We start from the raw sequence: 19460 nt of genomic DNA, 5'->3' as shown, positions 1-19460 counted from the left end.
GAACAAGATTAGGGGGAAATACATTTTTTTGCCCATGTTAATTAATTGGTTGTAAGACATTTTTTTAGAAGCTCTCGTGCCTCTATACTTTGGATCAGGGACTTGAAATGTGGCAGGGGTGGGGGTCTTTCTGGTGTTAGGGTTGTGCCTTTTGCTGTTCCCAGGAAAAAGTGCCCAAATTTGACCTCTGAAAAATCACAGTTTGCACATGCTCAGTAGAGACTTATTAGAGTCTGGCAGCCAAATTCACTTAAGGTTCCATCTTCTGTCCGGGGCCTGCAAAGGCTGGGCAGGACTTTCCCTGCAATTGCTGCTGACAGCTGCTGTGATGCTGGGCAACAGAACTGAGAGTAGGGAGACTCCGTCTCCTGGGCTGTCAATGATCTCCCTGTTACAAGCTCTACCACCAGCTCCATCTATAATTAAGAATATCACTGTAGCATCTCTCTCCATCCAGGGTATTTCTATGGCACCAATCACCAGAGCATCCGAATGACATCTTTTGTGTCTGGAGAAGGTCCAGACTCTCTCTGCTCCTTTGCTTGAAGCTGCTTTTCAGGGGATGGTCACTCTGGGTGGTTTTCTTCCGGCAAAAAGTTGTGGAGCCATTTTGCAGCCAGCGTTGTTGTGAGCAGGTCTGTGCAAGAGCTTCACCAGTTGAGGGGGAACCCAAAACTCTGGTGGGTAAGTAAAGGAGGAAAAAATTTTTTTCAAATATTTTGTTTAATGTAATTTAATATCATCAATGTGAGGCCTGATCCTGAGGAACTTGGGAATTCAAACCTGTTATGGGAGCCAATGGGAGCTTTCCCTGCCTGCAGTCTGCAAGTTTAGCTGCATTTTTCTTTTATTGATGTGGGATCTCCAACAGGTGTGTTGTTGTTAAAGCATTTCAGGTCTCCAGCAGGATTCCCCTATCTATCTGGTTTCTACCGTACTAATTGTCTCTGGAACTGGAATGGACAGAAAGCTTTTCTAGCTAGGCCTGAGTGCAGCCAGGCCCGCTTAACTCTGCAACAAAACTAAAACATTTTTCAAAGTGCCATGCTTCTTTTGCAGCCTGATTTGTACCCAAATATTACTGATTTTCCTATTAGTGTCATTTGGTGACCCCTAGTTCTTGTGTTATGAAAAGGAAACACTTCCTTATTTACTTTTGCCACACCAGTCATGATTTTATAGACCTCTATCATATCATATCATACCTCTTAGTTGTCTCTTTTCCAAGCTGAAAAGTCCCAGTCTTATTAATCTCTCCTCATCTGGCAACCATTCCATACCCTTAATCATTTTTGTTGCCCTTCTCTGTACTTTTCCCCCAATGTATCTTTTTTGAGATCGGGTGACCAGAACTTCACGCAGTATTCAAGGTGTGGGCGTACCATGGATTTAAAAAGTGGCATTAAGATATTTTCTGTCTTATTTTCTATCCCTTTCCTAATGCTTCCTTACTTTCTGTTCACTCTTTTGACTGCCATCGCTTGCTGATCAGATGTTTTCAGAGAACTATCCATGATGACTCCAAGATCTTTCTCCTGAGTGGTAACAGCTAATTTAAACCTCATCATTTTGTATGCATAGCAGGAATTATGTTTTCCAATGCGCATTACTTTGCATTTATCAACACTGAATTTCATCTGTCATTTTGTCCCCCAGTCATCCAGTTTTGTTGAGATCCCGTTGTAACTCTTTGCAGTCTGCTTTGAATTTACCTAACTTGAGTAATTTTGTATCAGCTGCAGCCTTTGCCACGTCACTGTTTACCCCCTTTTCCAGATCCTATTAATATGTTGAACAGCACTAGCCCCAGTACAGATCATTGAAGGACCCCGCTATTTACCTCTCTTCACTTTTATTCCTACCCTTTGTTTCCTATCTTTTAACCAGTTACTGATCCATGAGGGGACCATCCCTTTTATCCCACAACTGCTTAGTTTGCGTAAGAGTGTTAGATGAGGGAACTTGTCAAAGGCTTTCTGAAAGTCCAAGTACACTATATCCACTGGATCACCCTTGTTCACATGCTTATTGAAACCCTCAAAGAATTCTAGTTGATTGTTGAGGCATGATTTCTCTTCACAGAAGCCATGTTGACTCGTCCCCCAACATATCATGTTCATCTAGGTGGCTGATAATCCTGTTCCTTGCTATAGTTTCAACCAATTTGCCGTGTACTGTAGTTAGGCTTATCAGCCTGTACCCAGGATTGCCTCTGGGGCCTTAATCTAAACCAGCGGTTCTCAAACTTCACTGCACCGCAACTCCCTTCTGGCAATAAAAATTACTACACGACCCCAGGAGTGGGACTGAAGCCTGAGCTTGCCAGCCGCCCTGAGTTGGGGGGCCCAAAGCCCAAGTCACGCCGCCCCAGAGGGGAGGCCAAAGCCAAAGGGCTTCAGCCTCTGGCAGGGGCATGTAACCTGAGCCCTGCTATCCAGGGCTGAAGCCCTTAGGCTTCGGCTTCAGCCCCAGGCGGTGGGACACTGGCTTGGGCCCCGGGTCCCAGCAAATCTAATGCCAGCCCTGGTGACCCTATTAAAATGGGGTCACAACCCACAGTTTGAGAACCCCTGATCTAAGCAATAGGTTACATACCACAGTTAGTAGTTCTGCGATTTCAGTTGTGAGTCCCTCCAGAACTCTTGAGCAAATACCATCTGGTCCTGGTGACTTATTACTGTTAAATTTATCAATTTGTTCCAAAACCTCCTCTACTGACACCTCAGTCTGGGCCAGTTTGCCAGATGTGTCACCAAAAAGAATGGCTCAGTTGTGGGAATCTCCCTCACATCCTCTGCAGTGAAAACAGATGCAAAGAATCCACTTAGCTTCTCTGCAATGGCCTTATCTTCTGTGAGTGCTCCTTTAGCACCTGAGTCGTTCAGTGGCTTCCTCTTGCATGTACCATTGCAATCTCCATATTTAAAGGACGGGTTTATTACACTGTCAGCGGCTTGGTGTGCTAAGGAGACATGGTGCTCACAGGCACTGAAAAGAGATGGGGCAGCACCTTGAATTGTTCTGTAGTTGACCCACGAACAAGGGAGATATGGTGTGGAAGATGGGTCAGCCTGCTGGTAGCTTTTAGGAGTAGAATATGGGGCAATGGGGGAGGATTCACCCTCTCCCACAAAAGCACTCGGTAGGTTCTACAAATGTGTTTTCCATCCCCATGAAGAGCCGAACCAAAGTCTCTATGGCTGGGGGTCAGTGGCCATGCCAGTGGAGCAAAGATCATTCTGGATCTTTCCCCTGATTAAGAGAGGGCTCTGGAATTGCAGACTTACCCTTGTCTCTCTCTGCACTCATACTACGGTCAGTGGGATTTCCACAGCACTCCTCTACTCATCCACTTAATGCTGGGGGGCAGGTGCGTGACTTGAGCGACCATTCTCCAGGTCAGACGGTTTGGGTGTGGCATTCATCTGTTAAATCGGTTGTGTCAGTCTCTCCCTTTTGTATCAGAACCACTGCAGATGGACACACAAGTGACAGCGAAGAGAGCTGCAGAGAATGGAGCAGTTTGGAAAACACAATATACTGGTAGACTTAGTCATGATCCACCTAATCTGTTACTATCTCTTTACACCTGTTTTACATATCACACCCCCTTCCTCCACACAGACATGTATACATCCCATCAAGGGGTAATTTTTCCTTGCTCAGGGCTAGAATGCTGTGGGATTAAATCCCTGACAGGACCTGAGATCCAGAACTTCATACCTATTCCCAGCACTGCAGTTCTAAACATCTGAATCATGAGAAGCGATGTCCTCTGGCTGAGCTGTTTCAATTCTGCATCTCTGGGGGAAGTTTAAAGATCACAATGACAATTTTTGCTAAGAGCTGGGGACAGCCTGGGTGTTCTGGCCAGCATGCCTTCTCTAGATAAAATGCTTTCTAATGTCCCAAGCTGTATAGGAGCTAGAGCTGATGGAGTCTATCCAGTCATGCTCCCTGAAGCCAGCACATAACTTCATGCTATTACCAGGCTATTCTAGTTGGCGATGAGCAGTCAGTGTCAGTCCTCCATTTGTGCCTGGCCACCGTGGGCCTTGAGATCAGTGTGTAATCACCCAGAATAGCCACTGAGATACCCTCTCCTGGGGTGCAGGAAAGGACTTTGTAGTTAACTCCTTCCCTTGACCCACATTCCAGCGAGACAAATACCTAAGGTGCAAGTTAACTCCCTCTTAGCAGTCTCAAAAGCCTTGTAGACACAATCTCCAGGTAGTGACACAAACCAGCAATGCATCAGAGACATTCAAAGTTGTCTGAATGTCTTTCTTAGCTCTTTATATTGGTGTGTGTGTGAGTGTGTGTGTGTGTGAGAGAGGTAAGTGGTAAATTGTATACAAAATCTACATTAAAAGGTTGCAAAGTTAAACACTCAGAAGTTAGGGAATGCCAGAATTAAGGTTGCTTGAGCAAGCTTACTTCATCCCCTTTGTGCATATGTATTAGAAGTCTTTAATTACATGATTGCATGCTTTTTAAAAAAAACATTTGGATGGTTTCTCATGGATACAGCAAAAGGTGAATCCCTAACACACAGCCCACGCCCCTGCCCATTTTCAAGACCTTGCTCCAAAGCACAGAGACACCAGAGCGTCTCATTGAAATTGTTGTAAAAACTTTTTAATATGGGCAAAACAACTTCCTCCCTCCCACCGCCCGCTTTTGTTTTCAGAAACAGACGTGCCGTATTAGCTGAAACTTTTCAGGGGAAAAAAAAAAAAGCCTGAGGCAAACACCTGGCTTGGAAAATTTCAGTCTAGATGATTACGGTTTGGCAAAGTTATAAACAACTGAAAACAGGGTTGGAAAGGTTTGGTCAACTTTATATGTGGTTCTACCAACTCCTCCTAAGAGATACTAGGCTCTTCTCTATTGCACTGTAAATGTACAAAGAAATAAAATACAGCTTAGGATAATCAGCTGCCCCGTTTCTGTGAGGAGAACTCCCTTCAAACGTGTTATTAACAGATTTCCTTTTCAGCAAATGTGTGTGTGTGTGTATATATATAGATAGAGTTCCCAGGCCAGACTCTCAGCTGTGTAAATGGGCGTAGTCATGCAGCTATTTACACCAGCGAGTATCTGGCTCTTAAATTGTATGTTCTAAACTAACAAGCCTGAGCTTGCGCATGAATGAATGAAGGAGCCCTGCTTTTGGGGGCAAACGCTTTCTCCCTTTTAGTCATATCCAGCTGGAGCCAAATCATTTCAAAGCACTGTGCTTAGGTCATGCATCATTTAGACAAAGCTTACGGTTTCACCTCAGAGGCCTCTCTCCCTTTTATGGAATCTTTTAACTCAAACCACTGGTCTGGGCTTGAAAGAGAGAATTCCCTTGGCCTAGCATGCTGGAATCCTGTTAGCTGTGTCAGCACTGGCAAAGCAGCTGTCCAGATGTTACCTGCTAGCATTGGGCAGGACCAAAAGGTTTCAACTCCCTTTTTGGGCTGTCCCTATAGTCTGATCTTGCAAGATGCCAACTGCCTTCTGATTCTGGCTGCCATATGAATACAAAACTCGAGTGACTAGAGCTCAAGAAAGGAGCTTGACTGAAAGCCTTGGAGGTTTAAATGTATCCGTATAATTGCTGCAGAAGAGGCAGCAGATGTGCAGGCTTCCCCCACACCAGCGTGCTTCGGTTGTGGTCTCCTCAGAGCTGTCGTTGTCGCCCCCTAGGGGGTTGCTGGAGTGCTGTGACACACCAGCCATTGTTCTGGCAAAGTGCAGTAGATCACTTGTTTGCTCCGCAGGACCTGGCTTTACACCGCATAATCCATATTTCTACACTGTCCTGCCACCCCCCACAGAATGACTGGTCGAAGGAAAAGAGGCAAGTAGCTGTCACATCAGATGATCACTGATTAAGGTGACCTCAGACGTGTTTAGTGATAACAAAATGTTTCCAAGGTGCTGGGAATCTGTGTGTGGACCTAACTGCCACTCTAGCACTTTCAAGATCAGGATCTGCAGATGAAGTCCCAGTAATTCCCACAGAGGGATCCCAGCAAAGAGGCATTAATTCACAAAATGTGTTACTATTAATGATACTGTCCAAGATCTGGTCACTGCCCATCAGGTAGGTGATGAAAGTTTGTTGTCAGTGACTCTGAATTCAGATGCAATCATACCTTTATGCCTTTTGCTACAATAGCATTCCATTCCCCATGATAATGAGTGGCACCGTGGACTTGCTTATTAAGTGTCATTCCTGGTTGATGGGTGAGAAAGGAGGAAGGATGCTCTTGTCTTTAAATGTACTGATGTGGTTGCAGGAGATCTGTGTTCAAGTAATATGCTCTGCCACAGATTTCCTGTGTAATCTTGGGCAACGCATGTAATCTCTTTGTGGCTCAGTTCCCCATCTGTAAAATGGGGTATAATATGTCTGTACATTCATTGTTTGTGAAGCGCTCTGATAGGAGATAAGAGGTTAAATGGCCATAGGTCACAGTGACTATTTCTAAAATAATTATGGTCTGAACCCTGAAAACCTTCGTCAGACAAAACTGTTGAAAGGTTAAGGAGAGCAAGGACAGAATATAAATGGAGCAAAGACTTCAGGATCTGGACCTAAGAAAGATCACCAAGGGAAGACTCCTGCTGCCAGCAGAGAGTAAGGTGAGGAGGTGTTGGATCCTTCCTTGTATAGACTCCTGCTGATGAAAAGAGGGTGCTAGGCTAGGGAGGAATTCTCCAGAGCAAAGGTAGGGAGGCAGGTAGCGAGATTCAACTGGTTGGGCCTCGGCCCTTCACAAAGAGTGCCTAAGCTTCGGGTAGGCACCCAAACCAGCTCAAACCTCTGACCCTGTTTGGGTTTGCTCACTGTTCCTTAGCAATTTCCGTCTTTCAGGAGCTTTCTCAGGGACGGTGAGGGAATGAATTCCTCCAGGAGCTAGGGACCATGACAAACCTCACCACCTTCCTCTCTGTGTGCAAGATGTGTTTTGTTGACATGGACCTCAAATGAGACACTTTACTATCCACATTTCTCCCCCTGGGGAGAGGATGAGAGAACAAACACGTCACAGATTTAGTCACGTTACTTAATGCATCACTGGAAGGAGTTGAGTAACTACGGTGCTAAGTGCAGAGTAAAAACCGAAACAGAATAGAATAGAACCCCTTTACTGGGGTTCTTAAAGATATATGTCAAGATGACACATGTTGGCTGCTTCTGTCCTGCTGTGCCGTGGCTTTCGTACCTGGGGACATCTTCTTGTCTGTTCTGCTATTTTGCACAAAACAAAGATCTATCTGTACATGTGCTGATTTCCTAGAAGCAAACAGTGTATCCCAGAGGCAGGCTGGCTTTTGTTTACACTACTGCTATCCAACACTAGCATCACTAGAATACCCCATACTAAAGCACACATGGCATCTCTGCTTCCTCAGCCAGCTGGATTCTGTTGGGGAGAAATTGCTTTGACAGTGTAACTTATTAAATCACACACTTACAGTTAAGGATGTCTCTGCTGTCGTGTTGCCAGTAGAGAGGCTTATTCAAAAGCAATTTGAGACAAGATCTTTATGAGGGGCGGGGAGCTGTGATCTGGAATGTAATACAGGAACATGAGAAACTGGGTATTCCACTGAAAATGGAAGCATAAGGGGGCCACTGTCAGGGATGGACACTGTCTGAGAAGCTAGATGGAATAGAATCGGAATGGCATTTTAACACAGTTCTAGTGTCAAACCCATCCTGATCTGAGTAAGCATGTGGAGGAGGGCGTTTTGTGTCTCATAGGACACACGTGCATGTTCCTGGCTGTGCGTGTGTCATGTGCTTTCTTTCCTCTTCTGTTTTGACAAATGCTTGCCCGCACATTGTGTTTTGTCTGTTTGTGCATTTCTCAATATAATGTGTTCCTCAGTTTGCAACAAAACAAAGTTTAGCTTCCAAGCTGTTATGGACATACGTATGTGCCCAGCGGAACTCCACTGGAATGGCTCTCTGGAACATGCTGGCGTCCACGTGGTCAGAGACAACAGTGGAACCCTGCTCCAGCAGTTAAGGGAGCATGTGTAGGGTGGAGCTCCAGACCCCTCCTTCTTGGTGATAGATGAGCATGGTCAGTTCATTCACCAATATCCATGGGTGTCCTTATGGATGCAGACTGTGGTATCTGGATAGGGCCCACCACTTCCTGCTTCCCACTCCACCAAAGCAACTAAATACAAGTACACTATTTGCATTACAAAAAGAACAGCTGGTCTGATACATGGAGGGTTGGCCTCACGCTACATGTGCTGTGGCCCAGTTGGATTGTGATGGGCACAGTGTAAGAACCTAGATAGTCTGGAGCTGGCAGGCCCGGAGGATGACAGGCCTGCTGTGGCCATGTTGGGTACCAGGGTGCTGGACGTGCTATCGCCTGTGTGGTTGTCATGGTGACATGCATTCTGGTCCTGGTGTGTGTCACAGTGATGAGTGTACTGGGGCCCTGGGTGTCGAGATGGGGAGATGGCTGTCTTTCTTTGGAAAATGGAGACAATTATTTTAACCCTTTATCCATGCTGATGGGCTCCTCAATGGAGGGTAGCGACAGCCGTCTCTTCTGGGGATTGGAATGTGTCACTGAGGATCAGGAGCATCAAGGGGAGAAGGGCAATCTCCCATGGGTTCTACAAAGACAAGAAGGACCCTCCCCTCTGTCTTCCAGGGCTGCCAAAACTTTTAAAATTTGCCCTATGTCCTGAATTATCACATTGTGACTCTAGCTTTGCAATGCTGCATCAGTGTGTGGTAATGGAGTTGGCTCTGCGTTGCTTTGTGAGATGATGTTGCTCCGAATAAATTCAGGTCATTTTATCTGTCCTACAATTTACAAATCTGGCCCTTTAATATTCCTCCTGCCATGAAGCATAGAGCTATGTGGATTGGAGTGTATGCATATAGATGTACCAACTCCCACTTATCCCCCACCCACCCATGTAGGAACTGTGTTGGTCATTGGAATTTGCACTGCAAGACAGGAAGAATTGGAAAGGGACAGGATGGGTAAGATTCGTTTTTACTAAAAACAACTAGTATTCATATTCCAGCAACAGCCAGCCATGGTGCCGCTGCAACAGGGTGAAACTACCAGTCAGACACTTGCTACAGATGTGAGGTGTTTCACTTGCTCTGAGTGAGTTTTCGTGACATAGTGGTAAAAGCTCCTGAGCCCTGTCTCACAAGGGCTTACCCCGTTGCTACTCCCAAGGGAGCTGCAGTGGTGCTGGAATATGGGGACTGCCTGTCCTAGTGTAGTCAAGACCATAGGGGGATAAAAGAATAACTGGGAAAATTGGACCAGTAATTCCCACCACCAGAGAGAATTTTTTTTAAAAGATGGGGGCTGTTTTTCTCCCAAGCCTTGTTTGTGTGTGTGGAACGCTCAGACCTGTAATTCGCCATTGGGGCAGCCAACCATGGTAGCAGCCGTGGAAAGTGTAGTGGAAACTGAAGCTTGGGCACATTGGCCATTGTGTCATCTAGCTCAGCTCAGTGCAGGCCTATGTGACACAGAAGTAACAACCCCTGAACTTTTCCCTCTACCAGAGTTCCCACTGCTGGAGCTGCGCAACCGTACGTCCCAGTTTTGCCAGTGTGCTCTGAGAGTCAGGGCAATTAGTTTTCCGGTATGCATCTGTCATGTCCTTCTGTACATGAAGCTGTAAATCAGATGTCCGCAGTGAATTAGCTCCTTCCCTATGTTACCGTGGAACCCTATACAAATATAAATCCCCACTACAAAAAGCAAACACAATCCCCAATTGCCATCAGCTGAACAAAATGGTTTAGCTGTTGTTTTCAACATAGCCGCGGTATTTCCAGCAGACTGAGCACTGCAGGCAGCAAGAGGTTCCCAGAGCCTGCCATTTGGATTGGTTCCCCCACTGCCCCAGCTGCTGCGTTTTATTTTTACAGTGTTTTTAAATTGGTTCAGTAAAGAAGTTCAGAGGCAGATATGACTGAAGGAATGAATTCCTGAAATCTAGTTTTGAAAAGTCCAGCATGTCCCTGATGGGAAGAATGAGCCCAAACTTTCAGTCTTCTTCTGACAAACTGTCTCCACAGGTATTTTCCCAGAGCTAATTGTAAAGGGATCTCTGGGAGCCCTCCTTAGTGCTATAGGTTTAGGATTTTGTATTTCTAAACTGAAATGGCACCAAGACTTGCAAATGACAAGGGTGCAACCTCTCTTCACTGAAGCACCAGACTCTCTTAGCCCTACCAAGCGTTACTACCTTAGGCCTCAAACCTGCAAAGACGTATGCACCTGCTTAACCTTATGCATTGTGTGTCACCCCACAATCAAAGCTAACAGGACTACACACACTATGTAAGGATAAGCACATTTGTCGGTCTTCGCCGGATTGGCATCTTACTTCAAAAATTGTCTGACTGAGGTCAATGGGATTACTCAATGAGTAAGGAGCTACTCAGTGTGAGTAAAGGTTGCAGAATTTGATCCTAGATTTAGAAGACACACATGCAGCCTCCCATTGCTTTGTTTATGTTATAACTATTGGGTTATCTTTCCAGAGGAAAGCTGGGCCTTGATAACCTTAACTTTTAATCCTTCCTATTGTTCCTATAGGGCCCAATCCTGTAACACTTACCACTGCTTATTGGGCTTGATTCTCCATTGCCCCGAACCTTGTGAAGTCATTTACATCAGTGCCAAGTAGGTTTTAAAATGCTGTCATAGCAGAATGGTCATGTTTATACCCACTCTGCACTGATGAAAGTGATTATAGCAGGTGCTAGAAAATGGAGAATCAGGCCCATTGATTTCAGTGGAATTACTCCAGACACTGAGTACTACATCTGCTAGTGATTGCACTACACCTGGTAGAGTTTGCAGGATAAGGCCCACCTTTGTTAATTTGTAAATGTGGCAGAATTGGGCCCTTCTTTCATAGGACATACACTGTGTATTTTTTTTTTGTAATCGTATGTAGGGTGTAGGTAACGGCTTCTGATTGCCTTTAGTTATGGGAATGTGCACAAAGTGAAGTTGGGGAGGAAAGTAATTCATTGCTGAAGTCAAATTCAGGTGTGTGCATTCATTTATTCACAGATAGAGGATGCTAGTTAACTAAACTTTGCAGAAAAAACATATTTCAATTCTTCCCTCAAACCCCCACATTTATGCCATTTAAACTTACATTCCACATGATTCCCCTTTGCCAGTAGAAGTCCTCCCTTCTTGGTAATTACATTCTGCCTTATTAAATCCTCCCAGCACTTTGATTTGGATATGACTCTACTTCCTTCACTTCCCACCCTACGCTGTTGCGCCACCCTGCAGTTCGCTGTGAGATGGCTGCCACATCCCACCCCAGAAGTGGCAGAATTTTAGAAGTGGATGAAGTGGTTCCTGCAGTTGTCATTAGCTGAAGCACTTCTGGATGAAAATCTCTAGGTAAATGCAATGTATTAAGAGACAAGCAGATGATGCCCAAGCTCGTAGGTGACTCATTCAAGTCAATAGGAAAAATAAGTCTAAAATCCAAATCAAGTGCTCTCAATTCAGAGATGTACAGACACACATTGAGTAGTTCCCTCGGTACTAGGCTGAGCTACCCAGTGGGTATCACATCAAGCCATTTAACATCTGTTTATAAGACTCCCTCATCTGGACAGGCACATTGTGAACTGATGCTTGGACTTCAGCAGGTGGCGCTGTTGCCAATGCATAATGAAAGCCGTTTACATTGGCCTAGTCGAGCAGGAATCAAGCAAGTTGGGGTGAAATGAAAACACGGTCCTGAAAGGTTGCTTTCCAGGACAGCAGGGGAACGGGGCCCTGGGAGACATTGTGGACGCATCATTGCAGATCCCTAACCAATTTCAAATGAAACGAATGATTATTTAATCTGCAGTCAGCTCATCCTTGTACCCAGTGTTTAGGCTTCATTTCACTCTGTGATAAGGGACTCGAGGAGCAACTAGCCTTTTCAAAGTAGCATGCGGAGGGAGGGTTAGTGATGAGCTTCTATAATTCAGATGAAGCATCTCCTACAGGCAATGGATTGCAGGCACTGCATTTTTGGCAGACACAAGGACCTGCTTGCTCAGCCATAGAACAGACCGAACCCAGGCAAGTAGCAGCGCAAGCTTCCTTCTGCACTGCCTGGCCACTGGGCCTCCACCCTGAACTAGAGTGATCACCTCTAATCTCCAGGCACCTCTAATTCAGTGTTCGGTGCTTCTGATGAGGCTGGCAACAATAAATTAGTGCCTAATGCGGTGGTGGGTTTTGTGGTGCAGACATACATCAATTAAGAGCTGGGCTGAGACCAGTAAACTCATTTCACATAGGCCGCTGAACAGCCATCAGATAGATTTTGTTTTAATATGTAATATATGTGTATAGATCATAGGTCAGTAATTCCCTGTCCTTTCCATACAGCGGCCAATCTAGCTGGGACCTGCAATCCCATTTGGAAAAGGAGGGATGGCTCAGTGGTTATGGTGGTAGCTTAGGGCTTGAAAAACCTAGGTTCAGTTTCTTGTTCTGCCACAGACTTGCTGTGTGACCTTGGACAAGTCACTTAGCCTCTCTGCGCATCAGTTCCCCATTGGTACAATGGGGATAATAGTACCTCCCTCCATCACAGGATGATAAAGATTGTGAGGTGCTCAGATATTGTGGCAATGGGAGCTGTAGATAGAATATTGATAGAAACATGGAGACGGCAAGCTACTGACACCTGTGTGAGAGCCCATGTTATACATTTATTATCCTTCCTTGGAGCAGACTTGCCCTTTCAAGGGGTTCTGAGCACACACAATTCCCTTGGATCTGTGGGGGACTGAGCATTTTTCAGGATCAAGGCACGCAGAAAGTGGCAAACATGCTCTAAGGGCAGATGGACCAAATGACTTTACAGTGGGTACAGAGTTCGTTTACAATTGAATGTAAATACCTAGCATATCACGTCTTAACAGCGTTCTTACCCTTAGCTCATCTAACCCTTGGGCTCTTAACAGCATATTGACCTCAAGACATGTAAAGTGCAATCCAGCGTACACTGATATGACCACAAATATTCCAGTGCCTAACCCTTTTGGCATGAAATATAAACAAGAGACAGCATGAGCCAACAGATCCTTGCCTGGTTTTTAGCTTTGCAACTTTTAAAAAAATCTAGTAAATGCTAAGGATTTGATTATTTCATCAACTCCTATACGAGTTTGATTGTTTCATTAACTCCTGTGGGCTTCGGGCCAGATTTTCAAAGGTATTTAGGCACTGGAAAATTCCCACAGTGCAAATAATTGATTTTTCCAGTACAGTGGCCGAACCAAAACATCAAAAATAAAACAAAAACTCATATCAGGTCACCCCAATATAATATTTTATTTTATTTTTATTTTTTGAAACCCGAATTTTTTCTTAAAAAAGTTGTGGGTTGAGCAAAACATTTTGTTTAATTATTGAGGTTTTTTTAACCTTCTTAAAATCGAAATAGAATCTGAAAAGAAAAATAATTTTGACTGAAAATGAAAACATTTTCTTTCAGAAATGTCTAAACCAAAACATTTTTGGGTGTGTGGTTTTGGTGGGTTGGTTTTTGTTTTTTGTTTTGAGGAGGCTGGGACGAGATTACCAAAGCAACACAGCAAATTAGACACGAATTCACAACATGTTTCAGTTAACCAGCATTTTTCACCGAAAAAAAAGTTGAGGCCAAAACACTTTGCTTACCACTACTCACGACGCAAGTGGGCGCCTCATGGCATTTTCAAAAGTCTGAGGTGCCTCTGAAAATTCGCAAGATAGCCTAAACACCTGTCAAAAGCTGGTCCTTTCTACTTAAAACTCGGGCTCAGGCTAAAAATGTTGGATATGTATTCAATTTTCAAACCCCACCTCTTTTCCCTTGCGAAGTTGAAGGATCTTGAGGAGTTTGGTTTGGTTGCTTCAGATATTCATTGTTCTGTAACTTTATACTGAGTGAGTGACTAACTAACTGCCTTTTAACGCGGAGTAGCCGCCATGTCTCTTGTGATCCCTGAGAAATTCCAGCGTATCCTGCGAGTGCTCAACACCAACATAGACGGGCGATGGAAAATCGCCTTCGCCATCACCGTCATCAAGGGTGTGGGTCGACGCTACGCTCATGTGGTGCTGAGGAAAGCGGACATTGGCCTGACCAAGAGGGCTGGGGAACTGACAGAGGATGAGGTGGAGAGTGTCATCACTATCATGCAGAACCCCCATCAGTACAAGATCCCCGACTGGTTCCTCAACAGGCAGAAGGACGTCAAAGACAGCAAATACAGCCAGGTTCTGGCCAACGGGCTGGACAACAAACTGCGTGAGGACCTGGAGTGGCTAAAGAAAATCCAGGTGCATCGGGGCCTGCACCACTTCTGGGGGCTGCGCGTGTGGGGCCAGCACACCAAGACGACCAGGCGCTGGGCCAGAACCGTCACTGTCTCCAAGAAGAAGTAGTGTCTGCCCTGTGTCTGCAATAAAGTGCTGTTCTCAAAATAAATAAATAAATTAAATAAATAAATAACAAGTGTCCCTACCCTCTCCCCCACCTATGGAACCTTAAGATGGTGAAAAGACTCTGCAGAAACAAAAACAGTGCAGTAAGCCAGGGGTTTTCCTAAAGGGGGAATGTTTATAAACAGAAATCAGACCACATTAACATAAGCCCACAAACCTTTCCCCAACTAATTCCTGTTGGCCTGGGATCATGCCTCTAACTTTTCCTCAGCCACTCTCTCCCATTAGCTGGTTTATAGTCCTTCCCCGGAGCTCCTGTACAAGGAGAGTTGATCCTTGAGCCCCTCCTAGAGCTGATGATTATTATTTGTATTGTTGTAATGCCCAGTCATGGACCAAGACCCCATTGTGCTAGGCACTGTACAAACAACGAATAAAGAGATGGTCCCTGCCCCAAGGGGGTTGCACTCTAAGATAAGACAAAGATAAGGGGGTTGCAATATAAGATAAGACAAAAAATGGATACAGACTGTTGGGGGAATCCAAGGAAACAGTGAGACAATATTGGTAGGCATTGATCTCAGGACACCAGAAGCCTAACCTATTAGGTTAGCTGTTAAGATTGGCTGAGGTTAATGTCTTGTTCACTGGGGACAAGACAGTGCCACTGAATGCAGTGAAAGCACATCAGGGTCACAATCATTGTATTATTTGTGTGGTGCCTCTTGAGCCTGCCTGACACTAGCATGGAAAAGTCCTAGCAAAAGTCAGCATGCAACTAGTTCAGTGCTGGAGCCAGATTCTGCTCTGCTTTACCCCAGTTTTGTGCTAATGTAAACCCACTTACTTAGTGATGTTACTCCTGATTTATGGTGGTATAAGCGAAGCAGAATCAGACCCACTGTGTACACACGTCAATTTATAATCCAGCGTTAGTTTGATAGATGTTATAGGTGGCTCACTTTTACACCTTGAGCTGTACCCTGGTTTTTAATAGTAAGTATTTAATAACCAGGGACACATGAAAGGATTTATATTCTTGCAGGGGAGCAGGAAAATAATCTTAAGAAAAAATGTGTGTTTAACACTGACTTTCAATCATTCATATTGCAATGACCAAAATAAACTAGCTGAGTTTAGAAAGAAACCACACATGGCATTTTATTGATGATGGTGTTGAAGCTTTGAACACTGATGATCGACCACATCCTGCTCTGCTTACTCACATGAGTAATCCCACTGATCCCGGTGAGTGCAGTCACATGAAAAGAGTGAACAAGATTTGGCCCACTGAGTCCATTGTGTATAATGGGGCCCTTCAATTAGAATCTAGAATTTCAGTCTTTCATAGGGAAGTGTTCTTCAGGTAATAAATCATCATCAGCTGTTTAGTAATTTTCTCTCTTGCCCTGAGCCCGCAGACTCTGCATCTGCCTTCAGCCCAAGTCTCCCATTCAGAGCTGGTCAGTACCTCTCTTTAATTAAATGGAGAGGTTGCTGTTTGGTTGCTTTAAAGAATGCTCAACTCACCCCAAGGCAGGGGCTAAGAGTGTTGCCTCCACTATATTGTGCTGTAAGGTACAATCCTACATCAGTTTTACACCACTGTGTTCAAGATAGTTACTCACGACTTATTCTTGTGTAGCTGATCGGAGAATCAAGCCCTTGTACTCAATTTCACAGCAAATTCTGCGATAGTTTACTGTCAGCTGTAACGCATTTGCGATCTAGACCATGGTGTGTGATTTGTTCTCACGAAATATGTAAACTGAGTAATCACACTTTGATATAAATGTAAATGCAGGGTCAGCTTCGGATCTCAGGCCAACTTCAGCAAATCTGGAATAACTCTAATGAAATCAGTGGAATTGCTCCAGATTTATACTGCTGTAAGTAAGAGGAGAATTTGACCCAAAGGGAACGGGACTAGAGGATGTATCTACTCTGCTTAATTTTGCTTCCAAGATTAACATTCATTTAAACCACAGCACTGTATAAAATGATTAATAATAAGTGGGCCAAATCCTGCCTTATTGGGGCAAAATTTTAACTAATAGTGCAGGACTGGGATCACAATGACTACTGTATTAGCCTTAATAAATATGAAAAAGCTCATAAGAATATAAGAATGGCCATACTGAGTCAGACCAAAGGTCCATCTAGCCCAGTATCCTGTCTTCCGACAGTGGCCAATGCCAGGTGCCCCAGAGGGAATGAACAGAACAGGTAATGACCAAGTGATCCATCCCCTGTTGCCCATTCCCAGCTTCTGGCAAATAAAGGCTAGGGACACCATCCCTGTCCATCCTGGCTAATAGCCATTGATGGACCTATCCTCCATGAACTTATCTAGTTCTTTTTTGAACCCTGTTATAGTCTTGGCCTTCACAACATCCTCTGGCAAGGAGTTCCACAGTTTGACTGTGCATTGTGTGAAAAAATACGTCCTTTTGTTTGTTTTAAACCTGGTGCCTATTAATTTCATTTGGTGACCCCTCATCTTGTGTTATGAGAAGGCGTAAATAACACTTCCTTATTTACTTTCTCCATACCAGTCATGATTTTATAGACCTCTGTCACATCATATCATACCTCTTAGTTGTCTCTTTTCCAAGCTGAAAAGTCCCAGTCTTATTAATCTCTCCTCATATGGCAGACATTCCATACCCCTAATCATTTTTGTTGCCCTCTTCTGAACCTTTTCCAACTCCAGTGTATCTTTTTTGAGATGGGGTGACCACATCTGCACACAGTATTCAAGATGTGGGCCTACCATGTCTTTATATAGGGGCAATGTGATATTTTCTGTCTTATTATTTATCCTTTTATTAATGATTCCCAACATTCTGTTTGCTTTTTTGACTGCCGTTGTACATTGAGTGGATGTTTTCAGAGAACTATCCACAATGACTCCAAGATCTCTTTCTTGACTGGTAACAGCCAATTTAGACCTCATCATTTTATATGTATAGTTGGGATTATGTTTTCCACTGTGCATTCCTTTGCATTTATCAACATTTAATTTCATCTGCCATTTTGTTGCCCAGTCACCCAGTTTTGAGAGATCCTTTTGTAGCTCTTCACAGTCTGCCTGGGTCTTAACTATCTTAAGCAATTTTGTATCATCTGCAAATTTTGCCACCTCACTGTTTACCCCTTTTTCCGGATCATTTATGAATATGTTGAATAGGACTGCTCCCAGTACAGACCCCTGAGGGACAGCACTATTTACCTCTCTCCATTCTGAAAACTGACCTTTTATTCCTACCCTTTGTTTCCTATCTTTTAACCAGTTACCAATCCATGAGAGGATCTTCCCTCTTATCCCATGGCAGCTTACTTTACTTAAGAGCCTTCGGTGAGGGACCTTGTCAAAGTCTTTCTGAAAATCTAAGTACACTATATCCACTGGTTTCCCTTTGTCCCCATTGCTTGTTGACCCCCTCAAAGAATTCTAGTAGATTGGTGAGGCATGGTTTCCCTTTACAAAAACCATGTTGACTATTCCCCAACAAATTATGTTGATCGATGTGTCTGACAGTTTTGTTCTTTACTATAGTTTCAACCAGTTTGCCTGGTACTTTGCATTTATCAACTGGTACTGAAGTTGCCTCTTATTACTCCTAACACATGCCTGCTTTAGGCCAGTAACTGCTGTTTTTCATGCTTCCCAACCCAAAAATAAATTATTCTAAGCTCTTCACTCTTTAATTTGTTCTCATTTGCCCCCTCTTTGGAAAGAAAAATCCTGCATTTTATTTCTGTATCCACGTTTAGAGAGACAAGTTGGGTGAGGTAATATCTTTTATTGGACCAGCTTCTGTTGGTGAGAGAGACAAGCTTTCCAGCTCTGTGTTAGCTCAAAAGCTTGTCTCTCTCACCATCAGAAGTTGGTCCAACAACAGCTATTACCTCACTCACCTTGTCTCTCTAATATCCTGGGACTGACAAGGCTACCACATCACTGTATGTATCTATTTGTAATATTACTTTGATAAGAAATCTTAAGGAAAAAGAGAAAGGCAAAAGTTATCTGTGTATTCCCCTCTTATTTAATACAGATGAAACCAATAGAATATTATAGAAATGTTTCTAAAAACTTATAGAATTTAATAGAGAGTTATGTCTCTTCTATAGAACTCCACAGGTTGATTTAGTGACTCCACAGAAAAGGGTCTCATTCTCTGTTAAATTCTACAGGATATTTCCATAAGGCTAGCCTTAAACTAGGAAATATGAAGAGACAAAATCTGAAGGCAGGTATTGCTTGTGGGCCACGGGGGATGGATCACTTGATTACCTGCTCTGTTCATTTCCGGTGGGGCACCTGACATTGGCCACTGTCAGGGGACAGGATACTGGGCTAGAGGGACCTGTGAACTGACGCAGTATGTCCTTCTTATGGGTATTTCACATTTCTTATGGGTATTTTGACGAATAGAAAACTCTCAAGGCACTGGAATTATTCATAGCTCTTTGTTTGCCCCCAGGGTATTTTAGTCCAGTCCTATATGGTTTATTGGCGAGTGATCATTTAAATGTGTAATGTTATTGGAAACAATTGTGATTTAATGGCAATAGCAATTTTTGTGCTGCAGGAAGGTGCTGGAGGTTGGTCAGAACTTTCCTCTGCCTTCTTTGCAGCTCAGAAACTACAGCCTTGTTTCCACTCCCAGCTGACTAGTAGGTGAAACTGACCAGCCTTCAATTGTCTGATCCTTGTTGTTATTTGTGTTACAATGGCACTTTTCGGCCCAAACTGAGATTCCGGGCCCACTGCACTAGATGCTATAGGAAAGCACTGGGGGGTGGGCGTTTGGCCCGGCTGCTGGAGTTGTCTGACCCAGTGAGCCGAGCCCGACGAAGGGGCGAGATTTCTGAGCTGAATGAAACGCTGAGCCGACCCCGAAGGTGGAAAGCCAGGTGAGGTCTGTGCCAGGACCCGCCCCGAGACCCGCCGCCGCGCGGGGACACAGAGGTGCTGCCAGACGG

General features: G+C 44.3%; 1 protein-coding gene across 1 annotated transcript; it reads left to right on the top strand.

Moving 5' to 3' along the window:
* The first annotated feature begins 13990 nt into the window (after positions 1-13990).
* Positions 13991-14507, top strand: LOC102941327 (40S ribosomal protein S18). The gene has a single exon (XM_007059965.4). It carries the CDS (start codon positions 14010-14012, stop codon positions 14466-14468), a length of 459 nt encoding a protein of 152 aa, XP_007060027.2. The 5' UTR covers positions 13991-14009; the 3' UTR covers positions 14469-14507.
* Positions 14508-19460: the final 4953 nt, after the last annotated feature.

This window comes from Chelonia mydas, chromosome 7 (assembly GCF_015237465.2).
Source record: "Chelonia mydas isolate rCheMyd1 chromosome 7, rCheMyd1.pri.v2, whole genome shotgun sequence".
Classification (NCBI taxonomy): Eukaryota; Metazoa; Chordata; order Testudines; family Cheloniidae; genus Chelonia; species Chelonia mydas.
The sequence above is the reverse complement of the archived record's forward strand: the minus strand, read 5'-3'. Positions and strand labels throughout refer to the sequence as shown.

Coding starts and splice junctions, on each gene's coding strand:
- LOC102941327 (XM_007059965.4), top strand. CDS start 14,010: ATGTCTCTTGTGATCCCTGAGAAATTCCAGCGTATCCTGCGAGTGCTC.